This window comes from Herpailurus yagouaroundi, unplaced genomic scaffold, assembly GCF_014898765.1.
Source record: "Herpailurus yagouaroundi ecotype Mexico unplaced genomic scaffold, PumYag 28, whole genome shotgun sequence".
NCBI lineage: Eukaryota > Metazoa > Chordata > Mammalia > Carnivora > Felidae > Herpailurus > Herpailurus yagouaroundi.
Window position 1 is genome coordinate 4,421,828 of NW_024412376.1, and position 26,864 is coordinate 4,448,691.

The 26,864-nt window shown below is 36.2% G+C and overlaps 1 protein-coding gene across 7 annotated transcripts in view; it reads left to right on the top strand.

Moving 5' to 3' along the window:
* Positions 1–3,972: 3,972 nt before the first annotated feature.
* The window catches only part of LOC121015688 (A disintegrin and metallopeptidase domain 3-like), a 127,441-nt gene continuing 104,549 nt past the window's right edge, over positions 3,973–26,864 (top strand). For 2 of the 7 annotated variants that reach the window (XM_040452915.1, XM_040453192.1), the window contains exons 1-4: positions 4,002–4,110; positions 4,629–4,708; positions 14,607–14,662; positions 19,371–19,449. In XM_040452915.1, coding sequence (XP_040308849.1) covers positions 4,047–4,110; positions 4,629–4,708; positions 14,607–14,662; positions 19,371–19,449 — 279 coding nt within the window. In that variant the 5' untranslated portion in view covers positions 4,002–4,046. Of the gene's footprint in view, positions 4,151–4,201; positions 4,389–4,628; positions 4,709–14,606; positions 14,663–19,370; positions 19,450–24,719; positions 24,825–26,864 lie in introns of those variants that run through there. The other 5 variants (XM_040452964.1, XM_040453275.1, XM_040453044.1 and 2 more) reach the window with 5 other exon arrangements.

Sequence of the window (26,864 nt, forward strand, 5' to 3'; positions counted from 1 at the left end):
TATGGACTACTTACTATATGCTACACATTATTCTAGGCACAGTGAGAAAAATAGAAATAAAAAAATAAAGATATCCTTGCCCCATATAGCTTACATTCTAATTAAGAAAATATTACTATGATTATTCTATTTTGTGTCCCACAGTAGATAGTGCCTCTTAATATTTGAACTACTACTTTTATTACCCCTAAGTCTTATATCTTTTGGCATAATGTTTCTCCCTTCTTCATTTTTCAGAAAATGGCAATACGTTATTAATTCAATGTTTTAATGATGTCTCTTTCAAAGTGTGATTTTGTTCTCTTTTTGCTTTCATATTTTATTTAATTAAAAAATGTTTTTTGAGAGAGAGCACACATGTACAGGTTTGTACATTCTGTCTCAAAAATTTTTTTGAGAGAGAGCACGCATGTACAGGTCTGTATATTTTTTTGAGAGAGAGCACGCATGTACATGTACATTCTGTCTCTGTCTCTCTGTCTCTGGGGAGACAGAGACAGAGAGACAGAGACAGAATGAGAGAGAGAATACAGAGAGAGAGAGAGAGAGAGAGAGACAGATTCAAATTCAAGCAGCCTCCACACCCAGCCCTGAGCCCAATGCAGGGCTTGATCTCATGACTTTGGGATCATAATTTGAGCTGAAATCAAGAGTCAGACTGAGCCACCCAGGCGCCCCTCATATTTCATTTTCTAATCATTCCATCTTATCCACCTTCTACCTTGCTATGTTTCTTCCTTTCTAACTGGAACTTTCTGGCCCTGCCAAAATATAGGCTACCCTTTCTAATATCTGCAGCTTCTCATCTCCCTTTCCCTCCTTTCTGCATGATGGGTCCTATCCCTGTTATTCTGACAGCTTCTAGCAAGTTCTGTTTATCTAACAGGAAAATGCAACACTTAGATCCCCCTTAAAGAAAGGATTTGCTACTGGAGGAAGGAGTGTGAGTAGCTGACAGCCTTGACCTCTTGGTTGCCTTAAGTTCTGTCTGGGCTTTTGAGCCAACTACATGACCTTTTGGGAATGCGTCATTTCAATTACTGAACAAGCCACTGGTACAAAGCCCTAAGCTTCTTCTCCGTTAATGAGCAATCTTTGCTCTGGAGCTCCCTGGCTCTGGAGCAATCTTCTGGGTTGGCAGAAACTTTGCCAGGTCCTTATTATGGTCCTAGGTTCGCTTTCCCAATTCACTTCCCCTGTCTTTCACAGCTGTTAGTCCCTGAATAACCTTTGCTCCTTAACTCTTCCTCAGCATCTGCTTCCTGGAGAGCACAATGGGGACATTCATTACTACCAAAACAATAATTACGTTCTCAGTTCTCATTCTACCTAATCTCTGAGTAGCATTTAAAGTTTCTAATATTCCACTTAGAAATTCTATTTTATTTTATTAGTAGTCATCATAATATCTTCTAATTCTTACTCACTTTAACCTTTGTTAGTTTCACTTTGAATCTAGATTCTTTTTCTCCTAATCCCCAAATCCTTTGTGTTGCCCAGGAGTCTACTTTGGACCTCCTTTTTCTTTCCACTCATTTGTCTTAAATGATCTTAGTCACTCTTTTGCTTCAAGTTCCTTTTTTATGCGTTCATAAATTGGTATATTTCAACTCAAACACTGGGGCATCAGACTCCAATTTCCAAGGTCTATACCTGGCATTCCACAACTATCTCCAAGTCAACATCTGTAGCTGAGTGCATTATCTTCCTATTCAAATCGCTGCTTTCAAACTTGGTGCCTCTTTCATTCCCAGTGGCTTAGTCCTCTTAACAATGTCATCAACCTCCAGAATAAATTATTAAACACACTGACATTTCTTCCTAAATATCTCTCTGATCTTTCTACTACATATACTTCTCTTGCCTCTCTAATCCTGAGGATGTAGACGTCTTTGGTCTAAACCACAAAAACTTCCCCTTAGCGAACCTGTTGTTTCTAGTCCTCATCATTTCAAACCCACCACCCCAAACCATTACAAGTTCTCATTCTTACACAAAAATCCATCACTGATTTGCCCTAAGATTCTTGGATAATTTTAAATTATGTAATTATTTAAGAACAAAATCCTATAATGCACTAATGTCCATATAAATCATTCACTCATCTGAATATGGCTCACATCATAAATGTCACAGCCACCTTTAAATTCACTTAGTATCTGTAGAGAAAACAAAATTATCTTAGCCATATTCCCAGAGAATTTTGAATATCCATGTAACAAAGAATTTTTCATTTCTAGCTGTGTACATTTCTAACATGTACTTTTCATTTCTTGTATATGTTCAGTTTTCTGTTAGTTTCTGGGGTTCTTGAAAACATGTATCTTGTCATGTATATTTTCACGTCTGCCTGGTTCCAGGCTTGTAGTAAGCATGTAAAAAACAATTGTATTAAATTCAAATAATTTGAATGTCTGTAAATTATACCAGTTAAAAATGAGCAGTCAATACCAACATTGGAAATAGAGTAACAAATTTAAACAATAGAGGCGATTTCCCCTTTTGGTTACTTGACTGAACAACAGAGACTTTTAGTAGAACCATTTACAAGCTTTTAATTCTTACCATGCCTTAAGTGACATATATGTATATTAGACTTCAAAAATTTGATCATGTTGTAGACAATCAGGAAGAAATTTTAAGAGCACCATTATTAATCCTGAATTGATGGAAAATTCCATCAATTTTCATGTGATTTGGCAAACAAGATAAAAATACTAATTTTAAGGTATATAGAAATATTCAAATAAATGAATATGGCATACAACATGTATCACAACAAGACTAAATGATTAGGCTATAAACACTTTAGTAAAATACTCAGAATTGCTATTTTGAAGATAAATTTCTTCTGTTATCATTTGTTAATTGTAAGAATATTTTCTTGATAGGCACTAAAATTAGGTTTAGGAAAAGCATGAACATAGAATATATATTGTTAAAGTCTAGCCTTCTCCATTTAAAAATTTTTTCTTTTAAAATCTGAGAAAACACAATCATTTAATTTTGTGGATAAATATTGCATGCAAGGATGTGATCAGAAGTATCCCATGAAAGTACAACTCAAGAATTGGTTGGTGAAAATCCTTGTAAAATCAAAATTATGCAGGTCATCAACTTGCATATTAAGACAAAAAATTAAAGTTGTCAATATCATACTGATGGGGAAAAAAGTTTACATTTAACCTTTTACTAGTTACATATTTTCCTAAGGACTCAAGTTCTACACCATGGAATAAATAATGGAAAAATAAAGTAATTCTTACAGGATCATTTAATAGTTGTACATTGTTTTTTGTTTTTATTTTTGGTCTGATACTTAAATTGCTAACCCATGCCGAGGGATTAAAACACATACGTACGCTCATTTCATATTTAACTTTTTATTTAGTTTCCTTAAACAAAGAGTTTTCTAAGAAACAAATTTAGGATAGAAATTTGTGTAATTTGTGTAAAAATTTGTGTAATTTGTGTAAAAATGCACGTGTGTATATTTGTTTTGACCTAAGACTTAAATAGAACTCTGGCAGTAGTTACGGTTGAAACAGGCAACCGTCTGCTACTAACCATATTGTGAATTTCCATTTTGTTTTTCTTCACTACAGTAATTCAGCTATTGTGCCAGAAAACGATCACGTGGACTATTGACACAGCCAAGCACTTCACCAGCAGACGGTCCATTTCCAGAGGAGAAAACTTTACTTTATGACTCTTACGTAATCCCTAAATGAGTTTCAAATGTCCGCGTTTGGAAACTAAAGCCCAAACCCAAGCCCACGTGGGCACCGGTCAGGCTGCCATGTGCCTCCACAGCACAGAAGGCAGTGGGTGGGCGCCCGGGACTGCGGATGTGCTTGCGGGTCAGCAGAAGGGGCGGGGCGGGCTGACCAGCCGCGTGCCCCTCCCCCCATCGCCCCGTCACCCCACGGCCCCGCCGCCTGCGCCGCCCCCACTCCCTGCAGGCCCGGAGCTCACGGCCAAGCGCGCGAACGGCCGCCATTCCTCAGCCAACCGCCATCACCGTGGCAAGGCCGGCAGGACGCGCAATGCTGCCTGTCCTACTGATCCTCTCAGGCCTGGGCCGGCTGACCTCCGCCGGCCATCGTGAGTGTAGGACCTGCTCCGTAGAGGGTCACCTGTCGCAGAGCCTGTGAGCGTGGCGGGCTCCAGAAGCTTGCTCCAGAACCCTGTGCCCGGCTGGGGGGAGCCCTGCGTCCTGTCAGAGCCCACCTAGAGTCAGGATCCTGCGGGGCCTGCTGCTGGGAGGGCTCAGAACAGGACTGGGACAGTTGTCCTCACGTGCCTGACCCTGCACTTGGAGGAGGGGGCGAGCAGCTTCTGGGAGGTGGGATCCCCAGAGCAGCTCTTCTTCACCTATTGGGGCGGAGGTCAGCAAATCCCAAAGTGTCCTTGGAAGGTGGTAGGGTCACGTCCCATTTCTAGGTAGCCTCTTCTGGAATGCACAAAGTCTGATTCCGTGGTGGGAGCGTGCCTGCGTGTGTGTGTGTGTGTGTATGTGTGTATGAGTTCGTGGAAGTTCAAAGAGTGATGTGAAGTGGCAGGACCAGTGAAGAATAAGGATGCTGGCAGGCACTGGGGAATGCTTACAGTTGTTTTCCTTACTGCAGATCCTGAAACATCACTTCTACAAATTACAGTGCCACGGAAGATAGAGACAAACACCGATGGTGAAGTTTCAGAAACGCATGTAATTAAGAAATCACTTCTTTTTTGAGTGCTTTATTTTTACTGGACTGCGTGACCCAAATCAGCCCATGCATATATTCCTTTGAAATTTTGTGTTCTAACTGCTGTGTTAAAGTGTCATTTTGTCTGAATGAAAGCAAGTGTCTTGATTTTTCTTCATTTCCCAATGAACATTATGAAATATTTTTAAAACACAGACTCAGAAAAAAGTGCCCCAAATCCTTATCACACAAAATGTTATATACAGTCTACTGGACTTTTTGTCTACAAAATATGGACATTTAAATATTCTATATAAGTGAGGTCATGATAAAATTTATATTGTTTTAAAATGACAATATATAAAGAATGCCTATATTTGCTCATATATACATATATAAATCTTTGTTAAAATGCAAGTACTGTTATTTTTCATATGATTAAAATAAAGCATGTACATTGTCAAATCTAGGTAGCACAGAATGTTTTTCAATGGTAAAGCTCTTTTAATATTAGCATGATTTTTATGAATAATTCATTAAGTGTAGTTTCTGTGACATTTGTGTGACATACATATTATTTGTGCCATTTTTGTTTATTTATATTTTAAGTATTTAAATTCCAGGTAGTTAACATACAGTGTAATATTAGCTTCAGGTGTAAATTTAGTGATACAACACTCACGTCCAACACCTGGTACTCATACAAGTGCACTCCTTAGTCTCCATCACCAATTTACCCATCTCTCCCCTCCACCCCCTCTGATAACCACCAGTGTGTTCTCTATAATTAAGAGTCTGTTTCTTGATTTTGCCCTTCTTTCTCTTTTTTCCTCCCAGTTTGCTCTTTTGTTTTTTTCTTAAATTCCACATATGAGTGAAATCATGTGGCATTTGTCTTTCTCTGACTGACCTGCTTATCATTAATACTCTCTAGCTCCATCCATGTCCTTGCAAATGGCAAGATTTCATTCTTTTTTATGGCTGAGTAATATTCCAGTGTGTGTGTGTGTGTGTGTGTGTGTGTGTGTGTGTGTGTGTCTGTATCACCTTAATGCATTCATCATCAATGGACACTGGGGTGTTTCCATAATTTGACTATTGTAGACAATGTTGTTATAAACATTGGGGTACTTGTATCTCTTTGAAATAGTATTTTTGCATTCTTTGGGTGAATAACTAGTGGTGCATTTCCTGGATCATAGCGTAGTTCTAGTTTTAACTATTTGAGGAAACTCCATACTGTTTTACCACAGTGGCTGTACTAGTTTGCAGTCCTACCAACAGTGTAAGCAGGTTCCTCTTTGTCCACATCCTGGCCAACATATGTTGTTTCTTTAGCCAGTTAGCGGTTCTGACAGGTGTGAGGTGCTATCTCATTGTAGTTTTGATTTACATTTCCCTGATGATGAATGATGTTGAGCATCTTTTCATGTGTCTGTTAGCCATCTGGATGTCTTCTTTGGAGAAATGTTTATTTGTGTCTTCTACCCATTTTTAAATTGAATTGTTTGCTTTTTTGGTGTTGGGTTTAAGTTCTTGTTATGTTTTGGTTACTAACCCATTATCAGATATGTCGTTTGCAATATCTTCTCTCATTCTGTATGTTGCCTTTTAGTTTTGTTGGTCTTCCTCATTGTGCAGAAGCTTTTAATTTTGATGAATTTAATTTTGTTTCCCTTGCCTCCAAAGATATAACTAGAAAGAACTTAGTCAAAGTTGAAAAAATTACTGCCTGTGCTCTCCTCTGGGATCTTTATGGTTTCAGGTCTCACATTTAGATCTTTAACACATTTTGAAATTATATTTGTGTATGGTGTAAGAAAGTGGTCCAGTTTTGTTCTTTTGCATATTGCCATCCAGTTTTCTCAACATCATTCATTGAAGAGACTTTTTCCCATTGGATATTCTTTCCTATTTTGTTGAATATAAATTGGCCATATAATTGTGGGTTTATTTCTGGGTTTTCTATTCTGTTCCATTGATTGTGTGTCTGTTTTTGTGCCAGTACCATACTGTTTTGATCACTCTAATTTTGTAATATAACTTGAAGCCTGGAATTGTGATGCCTCCAGCTTTGCTTTTCTTTTTCAAGGTTGCTTTGGCTATTCGTGTTTTTTGTGGTCCATACAAATTTTAGGAATGTTCATTCTATATCTGTGAAAAATGTGATTGGTGTTTTGATAGAGATTACATTGAATGTGTATATTGCTTTGGGTAGTATAGACTATATTTAACTATATTTGTTCTTCTAATCCATGAGTATGAAATATCTTTTCATTTCTTTGTGACGTTTTCAGTTTCTTTCATCAGTGTTTTATAGTTTTCAGGGTACAGGATTTTCACCTCTTCAGTTAGGTTTATTCCCGGTGTCTTATTGTTTTGGGTGCTAAATTTCATTTAAATTAATGGGATGGATTCTTATTTTCTCTTTCTGCTGCTTCATTATTGGTATATAGAAATGCAACTGATTTCTGTACATTGATTTTGTATCTTGTAACTTTACTTAATTCATGTATGTGTCAGTTCTAGCAGTTTTTTGGTGGCATCTTGTAGGTTTTTCTATAAAGATAATCATGTCATCTGCAAATAATGAAACATTTAGTTCTTCCTTGCCAATCTGGATGCCTCCTATTACTTTTTGTTGTGTGATTGCTGAGGCTGGGACTTCTAGTACTATGTTAAATAACAGTGGTGAGGGTGACATCCCTGTCTTGTTCCTGACCATAGAGGAAAAGCTCTGAGTTTTTCCCCTTTGAGGATGATAATTAGCTGTGGGTTTGTCATATATGACCTTTATGATGTTGAGGTATGTTCCCTTTAAGTCTACTTTGTTGAGGGTTGTTATCATGAATACATATTGTACTTTGTCATAAGCTTTTTCTGCATCTATTGAAATGATCATATGGTTCTTATACTTTGTTTTATTAATGTGACATTTTATTAATCATGTTGATTGATTTGTGAATATTGTACCATCCTTACAGACCAGAAATAAATCCCACGTGATTTTGGTGAATGATTAATGTTTTGTTGGATTTGGTTTGCTAGAATTTTATTGAGCATTTTTACATCCATGTTCATCAGAGATATTGGCCTATAATTCTCTTTTTAAGTTGAGTCTTTATCTGGTTTTGGTATCTGGTTTTGGTATGAGCCAGGGTAATGCTGGCTCATAGAATGAATTTGGAAGTTTTTCTTCCTTCTCCATGTTTTGGAATAGTTTGAGAAGAATAGGTATTAACTCTTTTTAAATGTTTGGTATGATCTGCCTGCGAAGCCATCTGGTTTTTTTGTTGGGAGTGTTCCTGTGAAGCCATCTGGTTTTTTGTTGGGAGTGTTTTGTTTACTAATTCAATCTCTTTGCTTGTTATTGGTCTGTTAAAGTTTTCTGTTTCTTCCTGTTTCAGTTTTGGTAGTTTAGATGTTTCTAGGAATTTATCCATTTCTTCCAGATTGTCCCAATTTGTTGACATACAAATTTTCATAGTACTCTTATAATTGTTTGTATTTCTGTGGTGTTGGTTATTATTTTTATAATCTCATTTTTATTTTTGTTTACTTGGTTCTTTTCTCTTTTCTTTTGATAAGCCTGACTAGAAGTTTATCAATTTTAAAGAACCAGCTCTTGTTTTCATTGACCTATTGTTTTTTGTTTTTGTTTTTTTTTTAATTTCTGTATCATTTATTTCTGCTCTAATCTTTATTGTTTCCTTCCTTCTGCTGGCTTTAGGCTTCATTTGCTATTCTTTTTCTAGCTCCATTAAGTGTAAGGTTAAGTTGTTTATTTGAGATTTTTCTTGCTTCCTGATGTAGGCCTGTATTGTCAAGTACTTCCCTCCTAGGACCACTCTTGCTGCTCCTAAAGGTTTTGGATCATTGTATTTTCATTTTCATTTGTTTCCGTGTTTTTTTTTTTTTTTTTAATTTCTTCTTTGCTTTTCTGGTTGACTGATTCTTTGTTTAGTAGCATATTCTTTAACTTCCATGTATTTGTGCTCTTTCCACATTTTTCTTGTGGTTGACTTCTGGTCATAGTGTTGTGGTTAGAAAAGGCACATGATATGGTTTCAGGATTTTTGTATTCAGGCCTGATTTGTACCTAATATGAGATCTGTTCTGGAGAATGTTAACATGTGTATTTGAAAAGAATGTATATTCTGCTGTTTTAGGGAGTGTTCTGAATATATCTCTTCAGTCCCTCTCACCCAATGTGTCATTCAAAGCCATTATTTCCTTGTTGATTTTCTATTTAGATGATTTTCCCATTGATGTAAGTGTGGTGTTAAAGTGTTCTACTATTATTGCATTATTATAAATTAGTTCCTCTACGTTTCTTATTGTTTTATGTATTTGGATGCCTTCATGTTGAGTGCATAAATATTTACAATTGTTATATCTTCTTGTTGGGTTGTTTCCTTTATGATGATATAGTACCCTTCATTGTCTCTTGTTACATTCTTTCTTTTAAAATCTAGTTTATCTAAGTAATGCTACTCAGCTTTTTTTTTTGACATCCATTTGGGTGATAAATATTTCTCCACCCCCTTACTTTTCTTCTGCAGGTGTCTTTAGTACTAATATTAGTCTCTTGAAAGCACCATATACATGGGTCTTGTTTTATTTTCCATTCTGACACCTATGTCTTCTGATTGCAGCAGTTAGTCCATTTGCATTCAGAGTAATTATTTATAGATATATATTTATTGCCATTTTATTACTTGTTTTGTGTTGTTTCTGGTGATTTCTCTGATCCTTGTCTTTGTCCCTTTTTGTCTCTCCTTTACACTCACAAAGTATCCTTTAATATTTCTGGCAGGGCTGGTTTAGTGGTCATGAATTCCTTGGGGTTTGTTTGTCTGGGAAAGTCTTCATCTTTCCTTCTATTCTGAATGATAGCCTTGTTGGGTCAAGTATTCTTGGCTGCAGATTTTTCCCATTTGGCCCTTTGAATATATCATGCCACTCCCTTTAGGCTTGCCAAGTTTCTGTGGAGAGATCTCTAGCTAGCTTTATGGGTCTTCCCTTTTAAAATAAGGACTTATTTTGTCTTTCTACTTTTAATATTTTTTCTTTATCCCTATATTTTGCAAATCTATGGTATGTCTTGGTGTTGGCTTGCTTTTGTTGATTTTGCTGGAAGTTATCTGTGCTTCCTGGATCTGAATATCTGTTTCCTTCCCTAGATTAGGGATGTTTTCAGTTATTATTTCTTCAAATAAATTTTCTTCCCCCCTTTCTCTTCTTCTGGGACTCATAGATAGCACAGAGAATTGTTGAGAAGGTGAATGAATGTCCATCTCAGTTTCTAAAGATAGTAAATTTGAACTGAATTTGTTTTTAGATATATGCACACTCATATTTTTAATTTTTGTAATTATTTATAGGTTTGGTGTAAGTCTGCAATCTTGATATTTGGTTTTCTTTTTTCTTTCCCAAATACATTTTTTTGACTCAGGTAGAAATACAATATCTGCTTATAGATTATATTTATAATCATGAAGTTATTTATGAATTAATTATGAATTAATAATTTAAATAAATTGCCAGAAAATCTTACTAGTCAAATGGTTTTAAGTTTTTGGACAATATTCAAGGAAAGATGATGTGCCTTTTTTGGAGACTAGAACACGGGAAGAACATAAGTTAATCCTTCAGATCACTTAATAATGCTTTAAAATATTAATGTACCTTTGATAGAGATCAAATAAAGTATCAGAAAAGGAAATGATAGGTTCTTTCACTTAACTAAAATATTTAAAAAGTAAAAGTAGCAAATAATTGTAGAACTTTATGACCATGTAGATTTTCTCTCTGTTGAAGGATGTGTGAATACTAGAAAACTTTATTAAATTAACCTACCACACTAGCATACTTCAAATATCAGTGAACGTATCCAAAAGAACATCTCAGATAATTATTCCACATTCACACATACATATTCACCAAATACACATACAATACTTCTCTTTGGAATGGAATAGCCTCAATGTGCTTAAATGGATCCAGGGAACAAGGACAGCACCAACCAAAGCCATCTATAACTAAATCATCCTTAATGTTTTACACATTACAGCATTCCATTTTAGGATCAGACTGACACAGGAGTGTCTATTATTTCCATTTTATTCAGTAATTTAAAATATAAAAAAATTAAGAAAATAAAAATTAAAAAAGTAGGGTTTAAATAGTAAGACAGAGACCAGCTATTACATAGACCATATTTTTGCTTTGAGTACCTTGGATATATGGTGATGTCATTACCTATCTAATATCCAGAATGTAGAAGGCAAATTATACAGATTTATTCTCAACAATAGAAAGAGGAGAGCTACTAAAGGAGTAGTACTTAAATCAATTTGTTTTCCATTTAGTTTGCATCTAGACAATTACTGTTAACAATACCTATTGTGAAATAAATTATTTGAGAGGCATCTTTATGTTAGTACATCTCTGAAAATTGAAACTTGATTTTATCCTCAGAATGCATCTTTATATTTTAAATGATTATGAAAGATTTTTTAAAAAACATTTTTAAAAACCTGAAATATCAAAAGTAAACTGGTGCAAGTATAATAATATCAGATAAAGAAGTACTTCTAGAGATAAAAGGTACCTTAATAATAACATGATTGATTTATCCTGAAGATACCACCATACTAAATGTGTTTGTACCTAACAACAGAGCTCCTAAGACAAAAAACTAAGGCAAAAAAATGAGAAAGAAATATCACAAAATTTGGGGGAGATTTCAACACACCTATTTCAAGAGCTGTAGGGTTACAAAAGACTGAACACTATACAAGATTTAAAATGACTTATGCAGAAAACTGCAACCAGTGACAAAATTCATGTTTTTGCAAATGTGGGAAAATTTCTGGCATTAACCGTATGTTATGCCATGAAGAACGTGTTATGTTTTATGATGATGTCACAGATTGTATTCTTTGGGATGCAGTCTTTGAGAAAATTCCTGTGAAGGCAGTTTATTAGGGTATGCTCTTTTGATGAGCCTCTGTGGACAGGACGGGAGGAAGAAGGAATGGGGAGACAGAGACTCAACTGACTCTCAGCAAAGTGTGAAGCTGGCATGGTTCATCAAGATCTGGAGTTGGGCTTCTCATTAACTTGGAAATTGTGACTTGGTGTGACTTTTTAGCTGAGGCAATTTCCCAAAAAGAACAGGGAGAAGACTGTGGGTAGCACTTCTGATAGATTAGCGATGCTTCCTTTATTCTGAAAAGAGGACCTGTGTTGTATTCTTTCCCTCTTCTTTTCAGCTTCATTATTTTCCATAATTTTATCTTCTGTATCATTCATTCCTCTGCTTCTTCCATCCTTGTGGTCATTACATCCAGTTGGTTTTGAATCTCAGTCATTGCATTTTTCATTTTGGCCTGACTAGTTTTTAGGTCTTTTATCTCTGTGGTAAGGGACTCCCTGGTGTCTTCTCTGCTTTTCTCAAGCTCAGTGAGTATCTTTTTTTTTTTTTTTTAATTTTTTTTTCAACGTTTATTTATTTTTGGGACAGAGAGACAGAGCATGAACGGGGGGGGGGGGGCAGAGAGAGAGGGAGACACAGAATCAGAAACAGGCTCCAGGCTCTGAGCCATCAGCCCAGAGCCTGACGCAGGGCTTGAACTCCCGGACCGCGAGATCGTGACCTGGCTGAAGTCGGACGCTTAACCGACTGCGCCACCCAGGTGCCCCAAGCTCAGTGAGTATCTTTATGATTGTTGCTTTAAATTCTGGATCAGGCATATTGTTTATATCTGTTTTGATTAGATCCTTGGGTATGACCTTTTGTTGTTTCCTTTTGGGATGAAATCCTTCATCTTGGCATTTTGTCTAGGTCTTTGTCTTCTTCTGTGTGTTAGGATTTCTGTTATGTTTCTTGCTCCTAAGAGTAATGGCTTTATGAAGAAGAAGTCATATATTGTTCAGGGCCTGGCACTTCAGGAAGTGTCTCTGGTGTATGCTGTATCCACTCTGCTGCTGTGTTTTGGCTGCTCTTTCCCTCACGTTAGTCCTTGGTAGACCTTCTCCTTGCCTACAGTGGGGAGTGTTTGGACCTTGGCCAGAATGTGGCAAGTTTTAACTAGGTGTGCTCTGGTCTGCTTATTGAAAGAGACCTGATACTATTTCCAAGAGCTGAAGCTTTGCATAACTCTGTGGTCAGTAGACATAGTGCATGCAGGGGTTTGGTGCTGGTATTCTGGGGGAAAGGCTCACTGCTCTTGGTCTCAGGCACAGTTGCCTGAGAAAAGCAGCATCTGTAGGGGGTTGGGGTGTAAGTGGTTTAGGCTGCCAGTGTTGGCATTGTACTGCTTACTTAAGTTTATGCAGAAGAGTGGGAGAGAATAATGGCTCTAGCCAGCTCCATCATCCCCGGAGAGGTTGAGTTTGTACCTGCTGCTGTCTGGAAAGCCCTTCCAGAAGGGTGAACAATCTCCCTTTGTGTGTCCCAGGCATCCCTCAGATTGCTGTCTTGACCCTGTTTGTGTCTGGGCCACCTGCCCCAATAGCAGCGTGGGGCACTTTGGGCTCTATCCCAGTCAGGCAGCTGAGTTTTAAAACTCCAAACTTTAGGGACCTGGCCTGGTGTGCACCTGTGCTGGTCCTTTCGTGGGGGGGTCTTGCTGCTTTCGTACTGATGCAGGTTTGTCCCAGAAGGGCAGTCCCATCAAAGTGCAGGGGTGTGGAGTTTGGAGCAAAGCACAGCAAAGAGCAGGTGTCCAGGTTAGCTGCCATCAGCAGGTGTCCCCATACCTATGCTGAGGGGCAGGGGAGGGCAATGGCACTCACCAGCTCTTTTGTTCCCAGAGAGCCAATGCCACCTGTCTCTGATGTGGTCCAAGAGGGTGGGATTGTCTCTCTCAATGCATCCTAAGGAGATCCTCAGATTGTCTGAGCCCGGGCCATCTTCCCTCTTTCTCCACAGGAGCAAACTCTAAAACTCCAGTCTTTGAGCCTTGCTGGTTGTAAAAACTCAGGAAAATCCCCCTCTCATTTTTCCAGTCATTGGCTTTGGGAGAATTGTTTTCCTTGTATGATCCCCTATGTGCTCCTCTCTCTGTCTTTCTCTCTCTCTCCTCTCTCTGTAACCAGGTCTCCCTCCCTTCTGTAGCACCTGCAATCCATTTTCCCGGAAACCAGGTCTCTGCATCTCCTACCTTCCACAATGTGGTCTCTTCTCTCCCTCTAGTTGTGCGTTTTGGTCTGTCAGTTTTCAGATGGATATCTTGGGTAGTCAGAATGATTTGATACTTATCTGTGTTCAAATGATAAGGCAAACTTTGGGTCTTCCTACTACTCTGCCATCTTAGCTCCCCACAACCTGTGTTATATTCTTTAATTTTTAATTTATTTGGGCTAGAAATTGTAAAGTAGAAAAAAGATAATTAAGGGGTGCCTGGATGGCTCAGTTGGTTAGGCATCCGACTTCAGCTCAGGTCATGATCTCACAATTTGTGGGTTCAAGCCCTGTGTCAGGCTCTGTGCCTGACTTCATATTCTGTGTCTCCCTCTAGCTCTCTGCCCCTCCCCCACTGGTGCTCTTTCTGTCTCAAAAACAAGTAAACATTAAAAAAAAGATAAATTCAAGTGTCTTCAAAGATTACCCAACATTCCTAAATGTGCCCATTTCAAAGTAAAATTTTATATGACAATAAATGCTAATGACCAATGCTCTTAGTTTTAAAATACATTTAGCCTCCTTAATTTTAGTGAAATTTAATTATTCGTTCTGTCATACATGATGAGATTGAAGAAAGGTAGCAACATACATGTATATATAATTTTGAGACGTGTGTGATACCATCTATGTTTGTATGAAAGAGTACTTACATTTAAAAAAAATTATGGCTTCTGACTTAAGAATTTTAAATTTCTATTACTTTCTCTCTGAATACTTTGCTGTAGGTCATGTATGCCATCAAAATTGACAGGAAAACATATACTCTCCATCTTGAAATACAGTAAGTGGCCATTCTTCTTTTCATATACTTTTCAGTTTCTTCAAGTTTTACAATCACTACCCTAAATTGAGCCTAAACAAGAGCATGACTATTATATTTAACATGTTACATCTTTGTGATTCAAGTCAGATTAGAATTTCAAGTCTTCATCTTGAGATTTTAAATTTAATTTTGGAGCCAAATTCTGATTTAATGATGTAAATATTAATGTGTAATTAGGTAAATTAAAATTACTCTATGTAACTCCTTGAAATATAACCACAATAGCAATAATTAAAGGAATAACTCTATTTGTCCCTGTTTAATTTTGTTCGCCTTCATGTCATTTTATATATTTATGTGATTTTAAGCATTTAACTAAATATTATGCCATAATTTTTTTCTTAACTTGGTATAATATATAATTTAATCTCTTAAATTTTCTGTTTCCCACTTTTGCTCTTTGAGGAAATCAGTATTAATAATCTTATGTGTATCTTTCCACAATTTTCTGTTCTTTTTAAAAAATGTTTATTACTGGGGTGCCTGGGTGGTTCAGTCAGTTAAGTGTCTGACTTTGGCTCAGGTCATGATCTCACGGTTTGTGAGTTTGAGCCCCGTGTCGGGCTCTGTGCTGACAGCTCAGAGCCTGGAGCCTGCTTCAGATTCTGTGTCTCCCTCTCTCTCTGCCCCTCCCCCACTCACACTATGTCTCTCTCAAAAATTAATAAACATTTAACAAAATTTAAAAATGTTTATTATTTTTGAGCAGGGTGTAGTGGCAAAGAGAGGGACCTGAAGCAGACTCTGTGCTGATAGTAGAGAGCCTGTTGCAGGCCTTAAACTCTTGAACTGTGAGATCATGATCCATAGCATCTAAGTCAGATGCTTATCCAACTGAGCCACCCAGGTGCCCTTCTACCATTTTCTATCTAAATTTCATCTTTCCCTTAAATAAAAATATAGAAACCTATTTTTTTTAAGTTTGTTTTTACACAGTTGAAAATAGTTTTGCTGCCAGCAGGTCTTATTTAATAATGTTCAATTTCTGGCTCTATGTATATATTTTAACTCATTCTTTAATAGATAGCATTCTGTAGTATGTAATATTGACACATAAGTTATTTCAAGGAATTATCACTTAAGAGTACTGCAGTAAACATCCTTGTATGTAAATTCTTATGTAACAGAGGTTTTCTTTTGTAGGGTTGGTATTAAGAAATGGGTTTCTGTAACAAGAAGTATGAGTAATAGTAATAATAGTGACAACAACAACAACAAAAGTAACAGACATTTAAGGAGCACATGTCATTTGCCGGGTGTATTTCTAAGCAATTTGCATATAGTAACTAATTTAATTTTCACAACAACCTTCTTTATTACTCATATTTTATATTAAGATTTTGAGAGAGTTTTTCAGTTTCTGGAAAGAAAGTAGCAGTTTAGATTTTCTTTTTTTTTTTAATTTTTTTTTCCAACATTTATTTATTTTTGGGACAGAGAGAGACAGAGCATGAACGGGGGAGGGGCAGAGAGAGAGGGAGACACAGAATCGGAAACAGGCTCCAGGCTCTGAGCCATCAGCCCAGAGCCCGACGCGGGGCTCGAACTCACAGACCGCGAGATCGTGACCTGGCTGAAGTCGGACGCTTAACAGACTGCGCCACCCAGGCGCCCCCAGTTTAGATTTTCAAAAGCATGCAATATGTGCTGAGATATTATATCACATCTTCGTGTCAATTTGTATTTCCCTAAATATCTTCTCTAAACAGTTATCAGCTATTTGTAGTTTCTTATTTCCAGTTGAATATTTATTTTTCAGAGCAGTTTTAGGTTCACAGCAAAATTGAGTAGAAGGTACAGAGAGTATCTGTATACCCTGTGCCTCCCACCCCCCACACATGTATAGCCTCCCCATTATCAACATGCCCCACCAGAGTGATACATTCATTATATTTGATGACTCCACATTGACACATCATTATCACCCAAAGTCCATAGTTTATATTTGTCTTAATTTTTCTATATTGACTTTTTTCTTTTGATTAAAAATTTAAAAAGGAAAATTCTGAGAATAATGTATATCACTATGAATGACACACATGCAAGCATTTTATTTATGTATTTTTCTAAAAAGCATATGTGGCAAATAATAGTGAAATCTGTTATTCCCATGCCTAAATATATTCAGTTCTTTCACTCCCCAGTGCTAATCACAGATATGATACTGATACATATTCTTCTGCCATAATTTTATCATTCATCTGTATGCCTAGAGATGAAGAATCATCATGTTTTGACTATTACTTTAAATAGACACAAATGACACAGTACTCTTCTATATAATTAATTTATCTTAATATGGTAGACCAATAAAGTGACCCCAATTCTTTACCTTACCCTGTATCTTCACTCTTTGCCATATAACTTTGAGTTTCTGTCATCAAGAGGTAGAATATATACATCTACCTCAGCCTCCCCACTCCCAGCCCTTGGATATGAGTTTATTTATGCAAGGCCAATTTCATGGGTATGTGGTCCCCCAGGACACTATGGTTAGACATGCCCTGTACATGGTTTCATTCTCTGCTGTTGCTGCCCTGAGATTCTTAATACTTTTGAACAAGAGACCTCATATTTTCATTTCACCACGGGCCTGCAAATCATGTAGCCCGTTCTGTGGCTATGTGACTGACTTTGGCCAAAAAGATGTTTAGCTGACTTGATTCAAACAGAGGTTTGAAAAAGCTCCCCTGCGTTCCTGCTCTCCATCTTGTTTGTCTGCCATCCCCATGAAAATATGCTGGGGCCAACTTTCTGGGAGATGGAGACAGGTGGGGCACAGCCAAGGTGCCCTAATCATCTCTAGATCAGCCAACATTCAGTTGAATACCAGACCATTGATCAAGCCCGGCCGCCATTAGCAGCACTGCTAAAGCTACTTGTACTTGACCCAGAAGTGTGAGCAATAGATACTTATTATGTGATTATGTGTAGTTCTGGTTTTGAGGCTGTGCTTTTTGTGCAACATTTTGCATAACATTTTTATTTGAGAGTCATTCATACAGATTTGTGCAGAATGAGTTAATTGATTGTAAATACATATGTAGTATATAAATCAAATAAATATATCTCCTTTATTATTTATTCAGCCATTTGTTCTCTTTATTGACTAGGCCTCTAATTCTGTTCTCAGCAAAGTATCTTTGACACATTTATTGAATTATTTATTTTTAACTGTCATTATTTTAGTTTGAGTGTCTTTTTTTTTCTCTGAAATGGTCTCCTTTGAAAGCTTATTAACTCTTTAACTTGTTAAATTTTCTTGAAATAATGATTATTTTCTGTAATCAATTTCTTCAACTTCCTTTGGAACTTGCTTTTAAGTTTTGCCTTCTTCCCTTTTGTTGTTAATTTTCCTTACATTGGATATTGTTTTCCCTTGAATGATCATTTGTATTTCTGTTACTTCACTAAGTAACAGACTTACTTACTTCTGTTACTTCACTAAAAACAGACTTTTTATTGTTTTGTGTAGAAGCAAAAGTATACATTTTTACTAAGGATGAATAAACTTGTAAACTAAACTGTTATCCTTTTAATTGTGCTTGTCAGAAACCTGTTGAAATTCCTTTTCCTGGGAAATGATTCTGGATTTCCATTTCCACCACCTCCATTTACATGCTTAGTTACTAAAATGTGGCTCTGCTTTTTTGCCACATGTTCTAGGTACTTGCATCTAAACAACCCAGGCGACTTGGCGTGTCCTTGAATATATGTACAATATGAGCTGATGAAAACCAGTCTTTTTTTTCTGGGAAGCTCTCTGGTTTTGTTATTTGAATTGAGGATAAGGGAAAGCTGTCAGGAATGAGAGATGACAAAGCAGGTCTGGAAAGAGAAGTGGTGAAAGCAAACACTCTGTGAATGTTCTAGTCCTTCCTTGATTCTGGTCTTGAACTGCCCCTTGATATTTGGATCCTTGAGAAACCTGGCAATAAATAATGGTCTCAGATTGTTCCATAAGAATCACTATCTTCTATGGAAGAAGATTAAACTTCAGTACCATTTATATGAGGTTTATCTATAGAGATCATTTAGCTTACAGAGTTTGAGCAAAACACTGGTCTTCCACTTCTAAGCAAAGTCTTTAAGAACTATTGTGTGCCTCTACACTTTCTTTTCTCTTTCTGCTACAAGAAAGGCATGTTCCAGGGGTAAGAGGTATGTCTTTACCCAGGTTCTAGAATGAAAGTAGTGTGGAATTGACTCTGTAATAAACTTGTAAAGAACAATCGTTGTTTTTAAGGCATTGAGAATTCTGGGATTGTTTTTACCAAAGCATAATTTCATGGAAACTGACAGGAAAAGCATATATTTTTTATTACCAATCCATGGCTGTTTGTTAGCAAATACTAACATATTTATGACATGAGTTTTATTGATCATTGAATGTAAAAGAAAACTTTGCCATGGGAATCTGGAAGTCCTAGTTTCTACTCTACATAAATCTATGTCATTATGGTGTCCCTACTGATATTATTATACTGCTTATTATTTTTTCTTATATACACAATATACTGTCAGCAAACTAGATAATCAAGAGATGAGTCCATTTAATTTTTGGATATTTGAGCTTGTAAAATTGAAAGTAAATTGCTTAATATCAAGATTCTATTTTTGTTAATGTTACTATTACAATGAAATGTTATTACTTTGGTTGAATTAGGTCATTTTTAGACCCTCATTTCCTGGTGTATGCATACAACAAATCAGGAGTATTGTATCCAGATTCTTCATTTACAAAGGTAAGTTTTGCTTTTTGCTGTGTATATTTGCAGTTTTTTATATAGCTAAGGTGCCATTGGTGGGAAGAACAAGGATGCTTTCTACCTCACAGAATTATTGGGCAAACAGATCAGAAACCCAAATATAATGTAACAATTACTATGAAGGCAGATTAAATAGAACAACTACTTTTCAGATATGGAATTTAGGAATCCCTTATCCAAAAAGGTTGTTTAAACTATCAGAGGTCTGAGAAAGAAAGTGGGTTAAGGAGCAAAGAATAAGAAACCCCGAAACACAGAGTCATTTTAATTGAGATTTCATAGGACATGAGCAGTGGAGGAAGTGGTGGGAATTACTTTGTGGAAAGACCTTATAGAAAGGGATAGTGAGGATGCAAAAGCATATTGGTTACAAAATCTGAATAGGTTCACATGTGAGACATGAGTTTGTGTTGTTCCCAAAATGCAGATAGGAGTCAAGAAATTTTAAGTATGTGAGAAAGTTAGCTTTAGTCTGTGAGATATGTATGTGTGTGTGTGTGTGTGTGTGTGTGTGTGTGTGTGTGTCTGAACAGATGATTGGGAAGAAGTAAATGCAAGTGAAGGATAAGATTCTTCTGCTACATTGCAACTGAGAGAGGATGAAAATAAAAATCATTAGTACATTGTGTTTTTCACCACTTGCAATTAGAAAGCAGAACAAAATACATGAGAATCCTATTTTGAGACATTTGACAATAGACTGATCAGGAAGTTTTTCTGAGAGAAAAGAAAGCCCAGAAGGTGAGTCATATTCAACTTGGCCCTCTGACTGAGGATAAAGTCTTAACCAGAGCATAGGGAGTTGGAACCAAGAATAACTCAAAGAATTTGGAGTTCAGTGCTGCTGAAGCAGCTGGAAAGGGCATGACACAGGACCAGAGAAGAGGGGCCATCAGATGTATGATTTTTTATGGGGAGGGGAGTTATGCTTATGTCCCTTACTAAAGATTAGGCTGCCTATGTGCTGGATAAAACTCTACTGAAGGGCAGAGAGTAAAATGGAGATAATACTAACGGTCAAACAGTATTGGGAGATGTTGGATTTTCAGCCCAGAGAGAGTAAGGTGACTTTGCTGACACCCTAGACATTCAGCTGAGACCAGAAAGGCTAATTCTTAGGAGGAAGAACCAAACTGTAGGGTAAGAGATACTCTTGTCACCCCAGTTCCCTACCCAAGGCCTAAAACTTAGCAACAAGAGGATTAAGGAAGGTTGCCATTAAATTAATTGCCTTCCAATACAAAATGCAAAACTCTGCAAAGGGTTAAAACATAGTAGATGAAGGAAATAATGCATATAAGGGTAGAAATCAATGAATAGAAAAATGAAAAAGAATAGAAAAAAAAATTTAAGCCCAGAATTTAGTTCTTTAAAAGGACTAACAGCATTAATAACCCCTAGTAAGGCTAAACTAGCACAAAACAAAATTCCATCACTATTAGGAATAAAAGGATATATGATTAGTCATACAGAAAATAAGATGATATTTTGGGGTATTAGGAAAACTTTATGCTAATACATTTTATAGTTTAGATGAAATAGACTGTTTCCTTGAAAACGACAACTTACCAAAATTGAGGGAAGAAATCATAGAAAATCTCAATCACTTGAAAACTATTTAAAAATTTGAATTTCTAAATAACCACATTCCCACACCAGGTTTAGATGTTTTCACACTTTACCTATTGAGAGATAATTCTGATTGTTTCCAATTTACCTATTAAAAATAATGTTTCTGTGAACATTCTGGGTAGTTCATTGTGTGGATATAATTTTTTATTTCTCTGGAATACATGTCTGGGAATATGATTGCCATATCATATGGTAAGTGTAAGTTTATTTTTAAGAAAAAAATTACTAAGCTGTTTTTCAGAACATCTCTACCATTTTACATTTACACTGTCAATATATGAGAGATAAAGATTGCATTTTTGTCACCTTTGGTATTATCACATTAAAGAAAATTAGCAATTGTGATAGATGTATAGTGATTATCTCATGTAATTTTGATTTGTATTTTCCTAGTGACCAGTGATGTTGAACATATTTTCATGTACTTATTTGTTGCCTTCTGTGAAATGTCTATTAATGTCTTTTACCCATTTTTGAATTGGATTGCTTGGTTTCTACTCTTGATTTTTGAGCAATTTATATATTCTCAATACAGATCTTTTGCCAGATGTGTAGCTTGCCAACATTTATTCCCAGTCTGTAATGTGTCTTTACAGCCTGTTCATAAGGTATCTCATTGGTCAGAAGTTTTTAATGTTGATGAGGGTTAATTTATCAACTTTCCCTTTTTAATGGTGGTTTAGCTATTAAGCCTAGGAGCTCCATATATCCCTGGTTCTTGAATATTCTTTTGTTTCCTAAAAGTTTTATAGTTTTAATTACATTTATGTTCACTTAAAAAAAATTTTTTTTAACATTTATTTATTTTTGAGACAGAGAGAGAGCATTAATGGGGGAGGGTCAGAGAGAGAGGGAGACACAGAATCGGAAACAGGCTCCAGGCTCTGAGCTGTCAGCACAGAGCCCGATGCGGGGCTTGAACTCACAGACCGCGAGATCATGACCTGAGCTGAAGTCGGACGGTTAACCGACTGAGCCACCCAGGCGCCCCTATGTTCACTTTTATATAGCTTTATGTTAGGTATTGGATTTGAATCAAGTTTCATTCTTTTGACAGAGGTTGTGCATTGAATTGCTCTTGCATCTTTGTGAGAAGGTCAGTGGGGCATATTTTTGTGGATATATTTCTGGGTTCTTCATTCTATTCAATTCTTTTATGTGTATATATATTTCTGCCACTATCATGCTGTCTTTAGTTTACCTGCATCTTAAACATTTGTGTAAACTATAGTGACTCTTCCCACTTATTCTCATTTTTTTAAGATTTTTAGACTATTCCAGATATTTTGATTTTTCAGATAGACATTTTTTTAATCTTTTATTTATTTTTGAGAGAGAGAGACAGAGCGTGAACAGGGGAGGGGCAGAGAGAGAGGGAGACACAGAATCCGAAGCAGGCTCCAGGCTCTAAACTGTCAGCACCAATGCGGGGCTCGAGCTCACGAACCATGACATCAAGACCTGAGCCAAAGTTGGATGCTTAACTGACTGAGCCACCCAGGCACCCCGATTTTTCATATAAACTTTAGACAAAACCTGCTATATGTATACAAACGGTGTTGCTAGGATTATGATAGACATTATGTCAAACCTATAGATCAGTTTGGGGGTAGTTGACATCTTTACTATGTTGAGTCTTTCAGTCCATGAATGCAACGAGTCTCTCTACTTATTTGACCTTTTGTTACGTGTCTTTTATTAGCATTTTGTAATTTTAGCATTCAGATTCTGTATGTAGTTTTTTAGGCTTATACCAAAGTATTTCATTTTCTTTGATGCAATTGTAAATGCTATTGTATTTCAATTTCAGTTTTTATATATTTGTTGTTATCTAGAATTGTATTCTTTTTATTTTAAAACCTACAACCTTGCTGAAGTTACATATTAATTCTATGATGGCTTTTTGTTTTGTTTTCATTTTTTTGGTAGATCTTTGTGATTCTCTAAATAGACCTGTCATTTACAAACATGAACATTTTTCTGTTTCATTTTCAATCTATGTGCTTTTATTCTCTGCTTAGCCTTACCGTGCTTGTTACAACTTCCAGTTGTGTTGAATCACAATAGTGAGGGCAGACACCCTCATTTTGCTCCCAATCTTAAGGATAAAATATTTACTCTTTTACCATTAAGGATAATGTTAATTGCAGGGTTGTTTTTAAAACATATTCTTTACAAAGTTGAGGACATTCTCCATTTCTGGTTTGCTAAGATTTCTTTTTTACATCAAAGTATGTGCATTTGATTCAATTAAATGCCTTTTCTGCCTCAGTTGATAAGATCACATAAATCTTTTTCAGCCTGTTGATATGATGGACTGCACTGATTGACTTTCAGATATTGAAAACAGTATCGCATATCTAGAAAAGCTACAACTTGGTCCTGCTATATAATTCTTTTTATTGGTGACTGGGTTTATTTGCTGATAATTTATTGGTTTTGTTGTTGTTAAAGTTCATGAGAAATATTGGTCTGTGACTCTGTGGCTTTCTTGTTTTGTACTGTCTAATTTTTGTATTAGAGTGATACTGGCCTCATAAAATAAATTGAGAAGTATTACCTTCTCTTCTGTGTTTTGGAAGAAGTTGTTTAAAGTACATGTTCATTCTTAGATATTTGGTAAAATTCTTTAGTGAAATCCCTGGACATTTATGTATGTGTATGGCGGGAGATTTTTAATTACCATCTCACTTCATTTAATACTTATGGAAATACCTTATCTGTTTCATATGTATTGTTTTGGTGGTTTGTGTTTTTTAAGGAATTGGTCCATTCCATCTCAGGTATGGAATTTATGGGTGTAATTATGTCACAGTCCTTATTATCCTTTTAATGACCACAGGAGTGTTTTGGTTGTAACATGATTAATTGCTGTCTTCTCTCTTCTTAACTTTAACAGTCCTGCTAGAGATTTTTCAATTTATTGAATTTATCAGAGAACCAGTTTTTTTCTTGCTTTTTCCATACTATTGTCTTATTTTCAATGTCATAGCATTTACCTCTTATGTTTATTACTTTCTCCCTTATATCTTACTTTGGGTTTATTTTGTGCTTCTTTTCTATTTGTTGGGGAAAACACTTGTATTTCTACCTGTGACCTCCTTTGTTTCTATTGCAAGCATTTTAGTGCTAAAATTTCCTGCTCAGCACTGCTTTACTGCACTCTGAAACAATGTGTTGTATTTTTATTTTAATAAGGGTATATGTATTTTTTTTAATTTCCTTTGAGGCTTGTTTGACTCATGTATTTTTTAAAAGTGCATTGTTCAGTTTCCAAGCGTTTGGAGATTTTTCCTGTTGTCCTTGTCAACTGATTTCTAGTTTGATTTCATTATGGTTAGAAAATGTACTCTGTATAATTTCAGATCTTTTAAATTGTGAAGGTTTGTTTTATGGTCCAGTATATTATGTGCGTAGGTAAGTGTTCTTAGATACTTATGAAAAAATGTGTATTCCGCTATTGTTGGTGCAGTCTTCCATGAATGTCATATAGATCATTTTGATTGACGCTGTTTCAGTTCTGTATTTTTACTGATTTTCTGTCTAGTACTATCAATAACTGAATGGAGTGCATTGAATTATTTATTATTTTGTTTTTCTATCTTCTCTTTTAGCTGTATCAGTGTTTGCTTCACATATTTTGAAGCTCTATTGTTCGGTGCCTATACATTTAGGATTGCCATGTCTTCTTGATGGATTAATGCTTTCATGAATATGCAGTGAGTCTCCTTGTCCCTAGTAGATTTCTTTGCTAGTAAGTCCACTTTATCTGATATTAATAAAGCCATTCTTTGTCATAGACTCTGGGTCTGGAGTTCTTTCTTGTCTAGCAAGAGAGCGGGACATAGGATTGAAAGCAAGAGATGGCTAATGTCTGGGAAAAGACAAGAGCCCAGATTAAAGGTCCTTGTTCCGTTTTTATGAGGATCAGAAGGCTCACAAACATGATGATGGATGTGCACAAAGGGAAAATGAAACTGTGAACATTAACTCATGGACATGAGGGAAAGGGGTTTTGAAGATATGCAGAGTTTAGGGTTTGGGTCAATGCAAAACAAAATCCTGGCCCCTGGGCTGTGGGGGTGGAAGGATGTTTACAGCAGACATGAGGTACCACCTCTGTTTACCTAAACTGGTCTAGGGGACAAGAAAGACAGAGCAAGTAACCTCAGGGACAACAAGGCACCTTTCTTTTGTTAATTAGCTCCTCTCTGGGCAACTTCACCCACAGGGGTCTATAGCTCGATTTACCTGTTTACCAAATTTGGTCCTTCCTTCCTGTGAAAGTACTAAGTTTTCTGCTATAGTACTAAGTTGGTGGGCGCTTCTGCCCTGACTACCTAATCTTGTTTATTTCATATACCTATGTTCTATATTGGGACCTTTGCCCCATTCTCTCTATACTGGGGCCTCTGCCACCCCCCCTTTTATTTATTTAATCTTGTTTACCCAAACTTGGGTGTGAGTGTCCTATGGCTTCGTAATTCTTTATGCCTTGTTAACCCATCAGTGCAGGCTCGGGGAATTCCTAAGCTTATTCTCTACAATTCTTCTTTGTTTTATAAATATTTTCATTACATAAATCTTCCATCCTTTTAATTTCAGTCTACCTATGTTATTGTTTGAAGTAAATTTCCTATAGAGAATATTTAGTTGGGCCATGGTGGGTTTTTTTTTCTCGCATCTATCCTAGCATCTGGTATTTTATTTGATGTTTCTATACTCATACATTTAAAGTAATTATTTATATGTTAGAGATTTTGTTTGCCATAATGTACATATATTTCTGTTTTCTTTTCTGTTTCTCATTTCTTTGTTCCTCTCTTATTGCCTTCTTCTGCATTACTTGAACATTTTTAGGATTACATTGTGATTTATTTGTAGGGTTTTAAAGTATTTTCCTTATTACAATTTCCTTTTTTTTCTTTTTTATTAAAAATTTATTTTATTTTATTTTATATTTGACAGAGAGAGAGAGACAGAGACAGAGACAGAGACAGAGCATGAGTGGGGGAGGGGCAGAGAGAGAGAGAGAGAGACACAGAATCTGAAACAGGCTCCAGGCTCTGAGCTGTCAGCACAGAGCCCGACACGGGGCTTGAACTCAGGGACAGGGAGATCATGACCTGAGCCAAAGGCAGACACTCAGCCGACTGAGCCACCCAGGTGCCCCAACAACTTTCTTAATATTTGCTCTAGATATTACAATATACATATATAACTTATAATAGTCTACTATTGTGGAATTTTTACTACTTCAAGTGAATTATCAAAAATTATTTCTATGTAGGTTCCTTTAACCTCTACATTTTTAAGTTAAAATAATTGCCTAAATATCCCTATCTGTATCTTAAGTCACATGATATTGTATGATTTTGCTTCAACTACTAAATATGATTTAAGAAACTCATGAGGGAAACGATAGTCCACTATACTTACTACTATTTTTATCTATTCTGGTTTTCCAGATTCTTGAATTCCATGTCTTTTTGTGATATTAGCTTTCACTTTTGGAATTTCTTTCTGATATTCTTTAAGGGTATGTGTGCTAGTAATAAAGTCTCCTGGTTTTCTTTTGTCTGAGAAAGACTCTCTTTTTCCTTCATTCTTAAAGGATAAATTTTCCAGATACATAGAGTTCATGTTTGACTGTACTTTTCCTTTTCTTTCTTTCTTTCTTTCTTTCTTTCTTTCTTTCTTTCTTTCTTTTTCTTTCTTTTCTTTTCTTTTCTTTTCTTTTCTTTTCTTTTCTTTTCTTT